The 13825-nt window shown below is 46.2% G+C and overlaps 2 protein-coding genes across 2 annotated transcripts in view; one reads left to right on the top strand and one right to left on the bottom strand.

Annotated features, from left to right (window-relative positions):
* Positions 1-13825, top strand: part of LOC139050278 (venom metalloproteinase antarease TserMP_A-like) — a 118892-nt gene that overhangs the window by 23658 nt on the left and 81409 nt on the right. The window lies entirely within an intron of this gene.
* Positions 9883-13825, bottom strand: part of LOC139050801 (uncharacterized) — a 33284-nt gene continuing 29341 nt past the window's right edge. The window contains exons 9-10 of the mRNA XM_070527565.1: positions 12367-12402; positions 9883-10051 (exon numbers count right to left, since the gene is read on the bottom strand). Of these exons, the coding sequence (XP_070383666.1) occupies positions 9995-10051; positions 12367-12402 (93 nt within the window). The 3' untranslated portion in view covers positions 9883-9994. The remainder of the gene's footprint in view (positions 10052-12366; positions 12403-13825) is intronic.

The raw sequence follows: 13825 nt of genomic DNA, 5'->3' as shown, positions 1-13825 counted from the left end.
CTGAGGCGTGGGATCTTGAGCTCCGTCGTGTCCGCCTTGACCGCGACGATTGTGCTGTTGACTCTGGCGTTACTTTGCGCACAAGAGACGCACACTTCATAGCCAGAACGGGGTCCGTTCCACTGTGCCGGAGGAAGCCAAGTCAGGTAGTGGTCTCCTCCGCGCTTGTTCACGGACACGTTCCTCGGCTTACCCGGAGCTGAAACAGGGATGCACAGATCTGTGTTAAAGGGACACTAAAGCAACACTTATCCTTAACGTAATGATGGATGTAACGTTAAGGGATAAGAAGAGAGCAGATTGGGTGAGGGAACAAACGCAAGTTAATGACATCTTAGTTGAAATCAAGAAAAAAAAAATGGGATAGGGCAGGGCACGCAATGAGGAGGGAAGATAACCGATGGTCATTAAGGGTTACTAACTGGATTACTAACTGAACTAAGAAACTTGCAGGGTTGACATGGCCACAATTAGCACATGACAGGGGGAGTATGGGCGAGGCCTTTACCCTGCAGTGGTCATAGCCAGGCTGATGATGATGATGATGATGATGATGAAAGCAAAGCACTGAATCAGTTTAGACGGATAAAGCGTTCTCTGGGCACACTGCTGTCGTTAATTTCGAAATAATAGGTTGATTATTAGGAGAGGAAATGACGGTGAAAGCTGGAGCATTTTTTTAAAATTTCGCGCGGAATCCCCAGCGCAAGTACGTCACTGTGACGTTACGAATTTCAAAGCATGTTTTTCGTACTTAGGCAGCGTTGGCTCAGCGAAAGTTCCAGAGACTCGTTATGTTCAATCTCTGGCTCTTTCTAAAACACAATGTAGTTGATCCTTTACGGCTAAAAAATTAACTAGGCCCTAGAAGACGCTGTCAAAATCCATGACGTCACAGCGAGTTGGCGCGCGAACTTCAAGGAGGTGTCGCCCCCGGTTTATTGTCATTGCGCTTTGTCTGCCTTACCAAGCTTCCTATCGTGGGAAGAGTGGTGTTTTTGATGTTGTAGAAGGGTAATCTACTGCCACAGAAGAAACCATTTTGCACTCTAGTGTCCACGTAATGTCCCAAATTATCAGTGGGACTATCCCGTGAAAAAAAAAAATATATTTTTAGGCTGGCTGAACAAAAGTGACGCGTGAACAAAAGTGTCGTGAAACCACGCATGACGTAATTGTGTGCTAATACGAACACCTAAATACTGTGCCATTCTTCTTTTGCGTTCTGTACGCAGATTGGAGTGACGCGTGACTTTTGAGCATATTAAATTAAATGAAAAATAATATGTCATGGTTTTATCTGCCAAAACCAAGGTATTGCTACTGAGCAGCCAAGAGTGGCAGAAGACAATTTGACCTGTAGGAGGTGGAATCGCTCTCGACAGCCACCGTGTTTATGTGTCGTCTCTCGTGTCAGTATTGTAAACACATCTTTATATGTGACTTCCGCAACGTAATAAATTGGCGAAAAGTTGCATGGTACCCGCGAGAAACAACGGAGCTCCGCAGTGGTCATCACCGTTGACTGGACGACATGACAGACGAAACAGGACCGACATGGCTCGGTTCACATCTACGCCTGCAGCCTCGACGGTTGCGCTAACTCCGCCGCGAGATCCAGGAACATTCTGCGGCACCGATCACCCCGACATAGAAGACTGGATCGCCACGTACGAGCGTGTAAGTGCCCACAACAATTGGGATATCCGACGATTATGTTGGCTATATTGGTCTTCTACCTACAAGACACGGTGAGGGTGTGATATGATAACCACAAGAAAGAGCTTAACGACTGGGATACGTGCAAACAGAAGCTGAAGCACTTGTTTGACCGTCCAGCCGGGTGGAAGAGCACCGCTGAAAAGAACTAGCGACCTGCGCCCGGACGTCCACAGAATCATACGTCTCTTACGTCCACGACGTGCTGGCTCTGTGCAGTAAGGCTGACAGCAATATGGCTGAGTCAGACAAGGTTGGGCAGGTACTGAAGGGCATCACTGATGATATTTCCAGTCTGCTCGTGTACAAGAGTTGTGAAGCTGTAGAGGATATAAAGTAGTGTCAACGTTTTAAGCAGGCCAAGATCGAACTCATTACAACGCCGTTCGCACGTCTGCCGGACACAGCTGCGACATCGCCTTGTGACGACAGGCTAGCAGTGCAGCGACCATCGTCATCAGGTGACCTGACGCGGATAGTGCGGCGAGAACTTAGTCATGGCTCCTGCAGCCTTCTTTTTTCCCGCCCCAGGGAGCCGAACAACTTGCCTACAGCACCACCTGTGCAGGCAATAGTCCGCGAAGAAGTGGCTAATGTTGGAGTTCATTTTGTATGTTTCATTGCCGCTTCACAGCTGTCTCATCCTCCAGCTCAATCGACTGGTCTGCGCTATCCTGCACCCTACCGAATCCAGCCAAGTGGCAGAACCGCAAACGATTGGTCAATCTGCCCGCTGGCCTCGTTGACGCAAGCCTCGACCAGCTTGTAATTTCACTCGGACCGGATTCGAGCAGCGAGAGTGGTGCGAGTGACAGTGAGATGAGTGGAGTGGAAGAGCTCACGTGATTGTGAACACCGTCGCAGAAGCGACCGCTACATTGTGTGGTGTACCTGTGCATATGTGACACGCGTTTACTAATCCAGTGGCATTATAATCGTTTGTGAATTATTACGCGTTCACCAGCTAAGTGCATAATCGAAGGCGTTATTGAATAATGACAGACATAGTGTCTTTCCCAAACAAGGTCAGCTGACGATTGAGTACTTCATTGCCGAATCACAAAATTTTTATGATCGCTACCACACATACTACCGTTGGTACAGGTTACACACGCACGCGCGCGCGCACACACACACACACACACACACACACACACACACACACACACAAATACATATATATATATATATATATATATATATATATATATATATATATATATATATATATATATATATATATATATCCTTCGGAGAAATGTTTAACGCGTCTCATTGCACTTTACGCTACTCACACGAATCACACATATTAACCTAACGCTCACGGGACAACGATATCAACAAGGCGGTTTCGCGGAATGCGCAGGTGAAATCGAAACCGAAACCCCGTGTGAAACGGTCGGATTACTTGGCGCAGTAACACATGTGCATAGGCCACGCCCACGTAGCCCTGGCCGTGCTGTCACAGAAAGTTGTCGCCCGGTATAGTTCAACTTGAGAGTTGGCAACCCTACATAGCCGTCTTCCAGCAACGTCACGGCAACAAACTCGATTCGGCGATTTTGATGACATTTACTCTGCTGGTTCTTTTATATCCAGGGAAAAGTTCTGTTCCATTAAAAGACTCATGTCGAAGGATATAAGTATTAAAGATATGTTCCCATTGTTGGGATTCGTTCAATATTGAAAGAATGTATTTGCAAGGACCTTGGGGATACCTTGAGTCAGTATCACGGTTTTCTGAATTAGTATGCAAGCACCGCTACCACACCAAACTGACGAAAGGGCGAAGTGCCCATTATACAGTTTATTTCACTTAGTTATTTAAAGCGAATTGGAAGTATAGAGAAAGGAGTGAAAATGTGCGGACGCACCCATAAACCAAGCTGACGGCGTTAATGCGTGAACCATAGCGTGAACTGCACTTCCTGTTTCGGTTTTGGGCGCGCGCATTTTGAACACTAGCGGGTACGCGTTACGCCTTCTGCACTAATCGGCTTCTTTTTTTTATTGCTTCTAATTAAGTAAAATTTATTGCGAACGACCTTTACAAGCCTCCATCGAATATGCGCCACGTACGAGTTGAGAAAGACGCAAGACTTCTTGTGAAATGAGGAAATGTTAATTTTATTATATAAATACTCGTTGCTGGCTTTTTGTGCATTCATCCAACGTTGTGGCACCAGGTAAGCAGCAGTAATTCCCGTACGAAGCTCGACCAGATGACGTCAGCTGAAAAAAATTAAATTACAAGCAAGTGTCATTTTGGTATTAACATATACGAACAATGCGTGTAGAGGCGAAAGTGGTGCATGGGCGTCTTTACAAACAAAAGCAGCACGCTTTTACATACATGGCGCAGAAAATGCCCGACACATCGCAAACAATACCGTACAGTCGCCCAAATCTTTAGCTGGTGTGCGGGAGCGACGACTTTTCCGTGCGTCAGCGCCGTTTGACGGCGCGAGGCTGGAAACAGTATGAGGCTAAGCGCATGCGGACAAAGCGCGCTCAGCTGGGCCCATCGTCTACTAGGCTGTTTCCAGCCTCGCCGCGTCATACGGCGCTCACGCCCGGAAAAGTCGCCGCTCCCGCACACCAGCTAAAGATTTGGGCGACTGTACATACCACGATAACATCTTATTTACAAGCATTCCCCTCCTCCCGGGCCTTATGTCTTGCCTTTTAAGAGCTACTGATACACGGGCTACTGCGCGTTTCCAGGAGAACTTGGCTACAAACGACGCGATAGTACGCTACGAATACACAGAGGTGGTCACAACACAGGCTCTCTACCAGACCATGCCGGACGCTCGCAGAATTCCTTCTACTCGCACACAAAACAAATGCGTGGGTGCAAAGCCTGTCTTCAGTCGTTCCGAAGACAGAATTTTCGCGTTACAAGTTCCTGGCGTTTGAGCTCCTTGGCGTTATCTTTTGCGCGTATTGCTGGTGCAAGCAACAACATCCCGTATTATCACTCTTGGCAATTGCTCGTCGCGTTTTCGACAAGCGTGAGTACTGAAAGAAAGGCTTAAATTGTTGCGGGGACATAAAAACTGCCGCAAACTTGTCGCAGTAAGATTCAGTACGCGCCAAATCAACTATGTCACCATGGCCGAGCTACATTTCGCTGCGTCATGAAAGGCACGGCGAACGTGCCGTATAAGTAACAAAAAAGTACCGAAAATAATTTTCAACAATGTTGGACGTCAGAGAAAGCGCGAAGAACATGTCCTGTCAGTGCACTGAAGCGCGAAACTTCACCACTTAACTGCGCACCACGGCCGAGTTGCTTTTCGCTAACCGCGTCTCAGTGCCAGGCGCGCCCACTGCGCTTGAAAAGTGCCCCAAGAAGTAGCGAAATGCAATAATAATGGGAGGGTCAGGGAAAGCGCCAAAACTTGTCGCAGTAAGATTCAGTACACGCGAAACTGCGTCATAGCGTCCTGTGCGACTAGCGGGCCAAAAAACTACGGAAATAAGTTAGAATAATATTGGGGCTCATAGAAAAAAGCGTCGCAAACATCTCCCAGTACGAGTCAGCAACTCAAGTTAACTGTGCCACGACGTCCGCAATGTTTTTCGTTAACTGCGTCACAAACCTGGCCTAGGTGCCGTGCCGTAAGCATAATTGCTGGAAATGCGTCGCAGACTGCAGAACAAAATTTCTCACCTTGCCGTAGTACAAAAGTGCAGTGCTGCCGTGTCGAAGTTCATAAAGAACGCAAGAATTTGGCGGGAGCCCACCAAACCAGGCTAAATAAAAAAATAGAAAAACAGGCAGATGGGTCGCCGAACAGGCCAACGCTCAGATGCGCAGCCGGTATCACGCTCGCTTCGGCGGCGTCTGAAGAATGACGCATGCATCTGGCTCGTCATTCGCCGAGTCGCCTGTCGCTAGGTAACGGAAGTAAGCCGCAAAATTTAATTTAATGTGTACTCAGATATATTTACTTTTGCCGGGAAAGAATTAAAAAAAAATGAAAAAAATTTCTCTTAACCTAATTTCTCATTCTCTTTCTTTTTTCGATGCTCGCGGCAGCAAAGTGTCGGTGTTAATACTATAGCCTGACGTATATCCTCTTGCCAGTTTTGGCCACGTGTCCCCTCTTGTTTGCTTTCTTTCTCTGTGTTGGAAGTGCCTCGGCGTGAACGTATGTGAAATTGGGTAAAAATAAGAACAGAAATCGCGTACAATCGTGACGGCGGCCACTGAGTGGCTGAAGTGGGCTTTATTCACCAAAACCATGCAGCTCAATCTTCTGTCATTGGAGCAAATTGTTAACACTATCACAAGCGTCTTCTCGCTCAGCATGTATCGTTGCTCTATTATGAGATTCTCCATAGTCGTAGAACGAGCGCTCTGGTTTTACACGGACGAGAGTCGTAATCCTTTTTCACTGTTCCTGGCGAATGCACCCACGCAATGTCAGGGTTTTTCTCCAGTGACCTGACAAGTTTTAAGGGGGAAGCATTCTTTGGCTAGCTCCCCGGCACTGTCACCCGAATAGTGTAATGCCTTGTATCTGCAGAAAAATGCGCAATTTGCAAACACATTTAGTCGTTATGATAGCGTAAATGTAGCTGATTTGAAGCGTGTAAGTGATAAGCAACAATTTAAAGCAAAAAATAGCTCACAGTAGGGGGTGGTTGGGAAATTTGCGGGTGGGTGAACTAGAAGTTTGGGTTCGAGTCAACTTGAAATCTGGAGGTGGGCCAACTGAAATTTTGATGCGGGCCAACTTGAAATTTACACATGGGCCAGATTAAACTTGGGGGTGGGCCAACAGTTTGAACGTGGGCCAACAGAAATTTCCGCGTGGGCCAAGTTGAAACCTGAGGGTGGGCTAACTGAAATTTGGAAGCGGGCCAACTTAAATTGGCTAGGGCGTAGGCTGACTTGAAATTGAGGGTGGCCGAACTTAAGCTTGGTAGTGGGTCAACTTAAAGTTGGGGGTGGGACAACTTAAATTTGGCGGTGGGTCGACTGAAATTCGTGGCTAGGCCAACTTGGAATTTGTGGGTGGGCCAACTTGAAACTTGTGGTGGGCCAACGTAAACTTGGGGGTGCACCAAATTGAAATTTGGGCGAGGCCCACCTAAATTTGGCGGTGGGTTAACTTGACATTTGGGTGTGGGCCAACTCGAGATCTTGAGTTGGCCCAATGTCAAATTGAACGTTGCTGAGCATACTTCGATTTACGAACACCTCGCGGGCAAGTGAGCCCGTTGATACGCTCGGTGCGTTTTCACTGGGCCTTACCGATGCGCAATCATAATGCAGGCGATTGTTTGCGTGGACTACTCCCTTCAGTACGCCAATATTACTTGATTCTTGTTCAAGGAAATGAGTGCTCTCTACAAATGGTGAACATATTGAAACTTTTCAAGGAGCAAGGAATGGAGTTGAAGTTCACGTGTAAAATGGCAAGAGAATCTAGCATCCAGTTCTTGGACCTACAGTTGTACTTCGAGCCTGACCATGTTTGCTGGGAGTACCAGCGCATAACGAAAAAGCCAATTCTGGACTTTCGTTCCAGCCACTTTGATCAAGAATGGTATAGCTCTGTCTAGCCCAAGGAATACTTTGCTGAAGTCGTCCCTCCACAAAGTATGTGACAGTGTGTCAGGGCAAGTAGCCTGACTCCTGATGGCGGGGTTCCTACAGGCCGTCATATCTGCGTCGGGGAAAAACTTCCTCGAAAGTTCAAATAAGCAGGGAGTGAAAAAGGGTACACACGACGCTTGCGGGACTAAGAAGAAAAAGCTCTGTCTAGCCCAAGGAACACTTTGCTGAAGTCGTCCGTCCACAAAGTATGTGACAGCGTGCCAGGGCAAGTAGCCTGACTCCTGATGGCGGGTTTCCTACAGGCTGTCGTATCTGCGTCGGGGAAAAACTTGCTCGAAGGATCAAATAAGCAGGGAGTGAAAAAGGGTACACACGATGCTTGCGGGACTAAGAAGAAAAAGCAGGCCGTCATCCTCTATGTCCACTGTCTGCCGAATAGCTTGAAAGACTTAGTGTCTCACTGTGGCATGAATGTTGTTTTTCTCTGCGAAGAATAAGCTCGCCACCATTTGTTCAGCGTTGCTCAGGCGTTGTGAAAGGTCGAGCAGCCGCACTACAGATGTAACGAATAGGTCTGGTTGCAGCGTTAATCATTTGTAAACAATTTCTTTGATGCTCAACTTCACTGGTGTACTCTGTGCTTTTCCCGTGTGGAAAAGCACATGTGCGCCAAACTGGCCGACGTCTTAACGCTACGCTGAAAGAGCATTACGATTCCATAAAAGGGATTGCGGACATAAAGCTTGCAATGCACGTAAATGCATTGCAAGCTCTAGAGGTAAGTGCACACCCAAGGTTGATAATACTCCAGTCATTTATGAGCACAAAGATGGAACAACAAGAGAAGCTGTAGAGGCCTACGAGATAAGGTAAAAGGAGGCATGGTGTGTCAGTCATTCTTATATAGCGCTTCATGACACTAAAGCATCTTTCCTAGATACGACCTAACATGTGGAAATTTTTTGGCGAGCTAACACCAATAAATAGTCATTTCGCGTTGTTTAGTTTTTCGTTTATTTTTGCTTTTATGCCGTTGGTTGACGCTTGATGACATAGGAGATGTCGGGTTTGTATAATCTCTAACCTTCAGAATATACTTTCGACTCCAAGTAACGCCGTGTCTTGCCTTTTTTGTGCCTTAGCTTGTGCTCGAGTAGTTTGCGCTCAGAATTTAGTAATAATGTGCTCTTTCGTTTCTCCCAAAAGACAAAATGGCTGGAATCACCTTGATGGAGACATTTCAACCATCGCAGATCACCAACTTTTTTATCTTTAGGTAACATTGTCAACTAAAAAGGAATAACCTTATCTTTAAGCAACCCTGCTGTCTTACTTTAGCAAGAACTGTACAACGTTTTGTTTTTGTTTCGATTCATGATCATGTTTATGTATATGTAGCCAAGCCATCGCATTCATAATATTACTCAACCATCCAGCTCTTATCGCATGCAGCTCTGAGAGTACAATGCCCTAACGGGCTCTTAAGGTACTCAGATAAACAAATAAATCAATAAACAAACAAACAAACAAACAAACAAACAAACAAACAAACAAACAAACAAACAAACAAACAAACAAACAAACAAACAAACAAACAAATAAATAAATACCAGACACTTTTGCTCTAACGGCGCAATGATCAGCATATTTAGCGGGAAGATCAGTGTGTTGCCCTCTACGAATTCTGCTAACACTAGTTCTAATTATTGTATAGGAAAATTATGAACTAACAATTTACTAGTACAGCTACTGCTAATGAGCATTTCGCTTCTGTTTATGAAATAGCGACATATCTTTGAGAGCGGAATATTCAGAATTATTATGGCGACTTGTTAATTGCGCACGAAAGAAGTCTATATATTTTTACCATGTGCTTAATTTTCTTTCCAGCATGTGCACACCATTTCTGTAGAAAACGTATTGTAAATACCAAGAGGAGTCCGATATAATATCTGGTTGAAAGGGACAGTTTTGTATTGGAGCTGCGTGTCCTCGATGAAGTCACTCCACCTTCATGATATGCAAATCTCTAGAGGCTCCCATCATATATATATATATATATATATATATATATATATATATATATATATATATATATATATATATATATATATATATATATATATATATTTAAAACTACGCCAGGTAAAACTGTTATGCCAGCTTCTATCTGGCACCAGCTTCAACCGCCCCAACAAGGGGTAGTTCTTATTCAATTGCGATGGTTTATTTTCGGTGAACCTTTATGGGTTGATGGGTTTTGTATACCTTCGCTGTACTTTCTGGAAGGTGCCCAGTGTCTCCTTGAAAGTATGTATTTGAGCTCTTGTTCCATTTTCATCAGTAGTTTTCATCCATTTTGAATCCATTTTGCATTAACTTTGCATCCAGTTTGCATGTAACAATTTGCATCAAATGCTCTGGCTGGTCCCACGGAGCACAAGCTCTGTAATATTTTACAGAGCTGGTGCTCCATGGAACCAACCAAAACCTGTCATTTGCCGAAGTGAAACGAGTGGCGCGCTTGCTCTTATTCTCGGCTTGAAGAACAAAGCGCAACGGCAAAATTTTTTGCTGCAGTCTTCTTTATTGAATGCTATGCATTGTAATTCACATGTGCATACATGTTATCTCTATCTACAGTTCCTGCTGTGCATGATATAAGGCCTTGCCCGTCCTTGGAGGTTTTGGGTGGCATCTTCGTCAGTATTCCGGATATTCCGGATACGGGAGTATTGGTATGATGCTAAAGTAAACGCACTGAAAAAGAAGGCGAAGGAAATTATGCATATGCAATGCACGTCTTCGAATATATGTGAAGCAAAGCTTTCGTGAAGAGGACCGCGAAACAATATAACTTGAACGAATTAGTGCGAAGCTAACTGGGATATTAGCACTGCTACAATTGTTGTGAAGTTCGATGAACATCACGGTCCACTATGAGGCCACCCGTGATGAGTGAAAACTTTTCCACCACTTACGCGAGCAAATTTATCAAACTAAACCTACTACCTGTGGTTTACCGTTACAAAAGTACAGTGAAAGCGTTAGGTTTAAATATATTTACACAGAGCAATCTGTTCGTCAGTCTATTAGCTTCAGTTAATCGCAATAAACTATAGAGCAAGAAATCAACCCTGACCGGACACGCTTTCAAACATAAAAAAAAATGGTCGAATAGTCTATCCCAACAAACAGTCACAAGAGGCTTCGTAAGGTTCTAGTCGTTGAGCTTGAGTTGCCGACCGTTTACGGCGCCTAACAAATCCTCAAGAAAACCGGAAAGACTACCGGCACTCCTCTTGGCTTGGCTTGTGCCACGCCTATAAGTTGTGGTTTTTATAGTGCGCCACTTTCTACCGTCCTACTAATACATGAATACGCGTGGCTTATCTGAAGTCAGAAAGGCGAATATTTAAGGTTGAAAAAAAAATTACCCACGATTACGTTACTTCCTAATGCGAAATTTGAGCGCAGCTGTTTGCGAGCCTTTGTTTGCGTTTGGCCTCGGCCTCGGCCGCGCGAACGGTAGAGTCTTCTCTGCGACGGCGATGAGCTTCTGCTTCAGCCTCGCTTACTGCTGGTTGCTCTCGACGGCGGCGATGAGCCTCCGCTTCGGCGGTGCGAACGGCAGGGTCTTCTCGGCGGCGGCGATGAGCTTCTGCTTCAGCCTCGCTTACTGCTGGTTGCTCTCGACGGCGGCGATGAGCCTCCGCTTCGGCGGCGCGAACTACAGGGTCTTCTCGGCGGCGGCGATGAGCTTCTGCTTCAGCCTCGCTTACTGCTGGTTGCTCTCGACGGCGGCGATGAGCCTCCGCTTCGGCGGCGCGAACGGCAGGGTCTTCTCGGCGGCGGCGCTTAGCCTCTGCTTCGGCGACGCATACTCCTGGATCATCTCGACGGCGGCGACGGTAAGCTTCTGCTTCGGCGGCACGCACCTCTGGATTCTGACGGCGACGGCGCTGGGCCTCTGCTCTGGCAGCTCGTTTAGCAGCAGCAGCAGCAGCAGCAGCAGACGGAGGACTTCCATCGGTCGTCTCGCTCATGGCTCAGAAAGAACTGGCAGATAATTTCGCAGTGGCGAACGGCAGCGGCAATTTCGGCTCGGGCGGTGCACATATACAGATCCGCCGCCACCGATCTGGCTCTCTGATTGCCACCGCACAGGGCGAACGGCAGCGGCAATTTCGGCTCGGGCGGTGCACATATACAGATCCGCCGCCACCGATCTGGGTCTCTGATTGCCACCGCACAGGGGTTGCATTGGAGGAGGAGCGAAGAAAGGAATTAAGTTCGAGCCGGCGCTTTGACAACCGGAGACTCGCAGGAAGAGGGGGGAGGGGGGCGGCGTGTACACCCAGCGGCAAACGATGGGGGCAGAAGCGCGCGCAGCAAGCGGACAACACGATGAAGGGAGGAGGGAAGAGATAGCAGCGACTGACTGATGCCGCTGACGCCGATAGTGAGTCAACCCCAGCTGCGGAGTTGGTTTCAGGGACAACGCCGCCGATGCCGACACAAACAATATGATACCCTCGCTTCCGCAGCGCTAAGAACCAGGTCTAGCCGTGGGAAGGTGGTCACGTATTCGTCGACGTGCCGGGGCCTACGTGAAATAACCGGCGCGTCGGCAACTGAAGAGCACCCTATCCGCCACACAAGAACAGGGGGGGGGGACCCTTTCCTCCTCTTTCTGCATGGCGGCGACGGTGTTCTATGCAGTCACGTTATCTTGACTCTCTAGCGGCGTCAGCAGCATCCAGCGGTATCAGTCGGTCGCTGCTAGCGCTGGGGGGATGAAAGGGGGGCGGAGCTGGTTACGAGGCCGACGACAACGCCGACGACGACGCGAAACCCAGAAACGGACGCCAAAGAGCTGCGCTCTAAAAAGCTTCGATGAATTGACAGGTGGATAATTCCTCTCGAGTGAGCAAATTCACTGCTTCCCCTACTTTCTCAAAATTGACAGAAAGTGACAAACATTTTCGCGAGCTGGTAAAAGCCCGAGGGCGTTATAACTACACCTCTCTCCTCGTTTTCGGCATGGCCTAGGCACGGAAATAAAATTTGCTTACCCTCAACAGGGCAATCAGGTCCACGAAAGTCTGCCACTGTAGAAAAATAAATAAAATAAAATCGAAGTTTTGTGGTGAAACGAAAGTGAAAAAATTTTTCCTGAGCCATTTCTCGTAAAAACGTAAGCGCTGCCTGACCTTACCTGGGCAACCAAACGTCCCACAATCGCAACGCAATAATTACGCGCGCCATATTTTACGTGCCCAGTGAACAATGCTCCTCAATAAATTCTCAATGATTTTCTCAATGAAATTCTCAATAAACTATCAATGACAATAACAGGCATACTTACAGAGCATCAACAGTCAAACCTAAGACGTGGCTTGCACTAATCTGGCCTAACAGATATTGCATTAGCGCGTCAAAATTAGATTCCTGTGTTTTACGTGGCAAAATCACGGCACGATTAAGAATCACGCTGTAGTGGGCGACTAGTAACTAGTACCCTAGTAACCCTTGTAACTAGTTATCGTCCTATCTCATTAACTTCATCATGTTGCAAGTTAATCGAACATATTATAGCTAATGAAATAACCAAATTCCTAAGTGACAACAACGTACTATCTCCTCATCAGCATGGTTTCCGGAAGGGTTTTTCTACTGTGACACAATTAACCACAATTATTCACAACTTTGCAAGTGCTCTTGACAAGTCAAGCCAAATTGACGTAATATTTTTAGACTTTAAGAAAGCGTTTGACCTTGTACCTCACAATAAACTTATAGAAAAATTACAGTCAATAGATCTTCCAGCCTATATTATTAACTGGGTGGCGGCTTATCTGTCTAATCGCAAGCAGTTCGTTTCAATTGATAATTACTCTTCTAACGAACTTTCAGTAACCTCTGGAGTACCTCAAGGTAGCGTGCTAGGACCTTTACTATTTCTAATTTACATAAACGACATCACTAACGAAATTTCTCATCCCGTTCAAGTTAGGCTTTTTGCTGACGATTGTGTGTTGTTTAACGAGGTTACTTGTCACGATGATCAATTAATGCTTAACTCTGACCTTCAAAACATTCTTTCCTGGTGCAGTCGGTGGGGTATGGAATTGAACAGAGAAAAAACTGTTTATATGTCCATAACAAAAAAAAATAAATAAAATGTCGTTTGTCTATAACCTCGGCACGGAACCACTGACCAAGGTCAGCCAATATAACTATCTTGGAATCACAATAACCAGTGACCTCAGCTGGAATAGGCACATTTCTAACGTATGTAACTCGTCTTTCAGGAAACTTTGTCTTCTCAGGCACAAACTAAAGCGCGCTCCCTCTAGTACTAGATTACTGGCTTACACTTCACTCATCCGACCGAAACTGGAATATGCATGCATTGTCTGGGATCCCTATAAGAAAATTAACATTAACACTTTAGAGATGGTCCAGCGTAAAGCTGTCAGGTTTATTTTTTCTAAATATAGACTGAGTGACTCTCCTACTAGCCTAATGATT

The sequence above is a fragment of the Dermacentor albipictus genome, chromosome 10, assembly GCF_038994185.2.
Source record: "Dermacentor albipictus isolate Rhodes 1998 colony chromosome 10, USDA_Dalb.pri_finalv2, whole genome shotgun sequence".
In the NCBI taxonomy this organism is placed as follows: Eukaryota; Metazoa; Arthropoda; class Arachnida; order Ixodida; family Ixodidae; genus Dermacentor; species Dermacentor albipictus.
The sequence above is the reverse complement of the archived record's forward strand: the minus strand, read 5'-3'. Positions and strand labels throughout refer to the sequence as shown.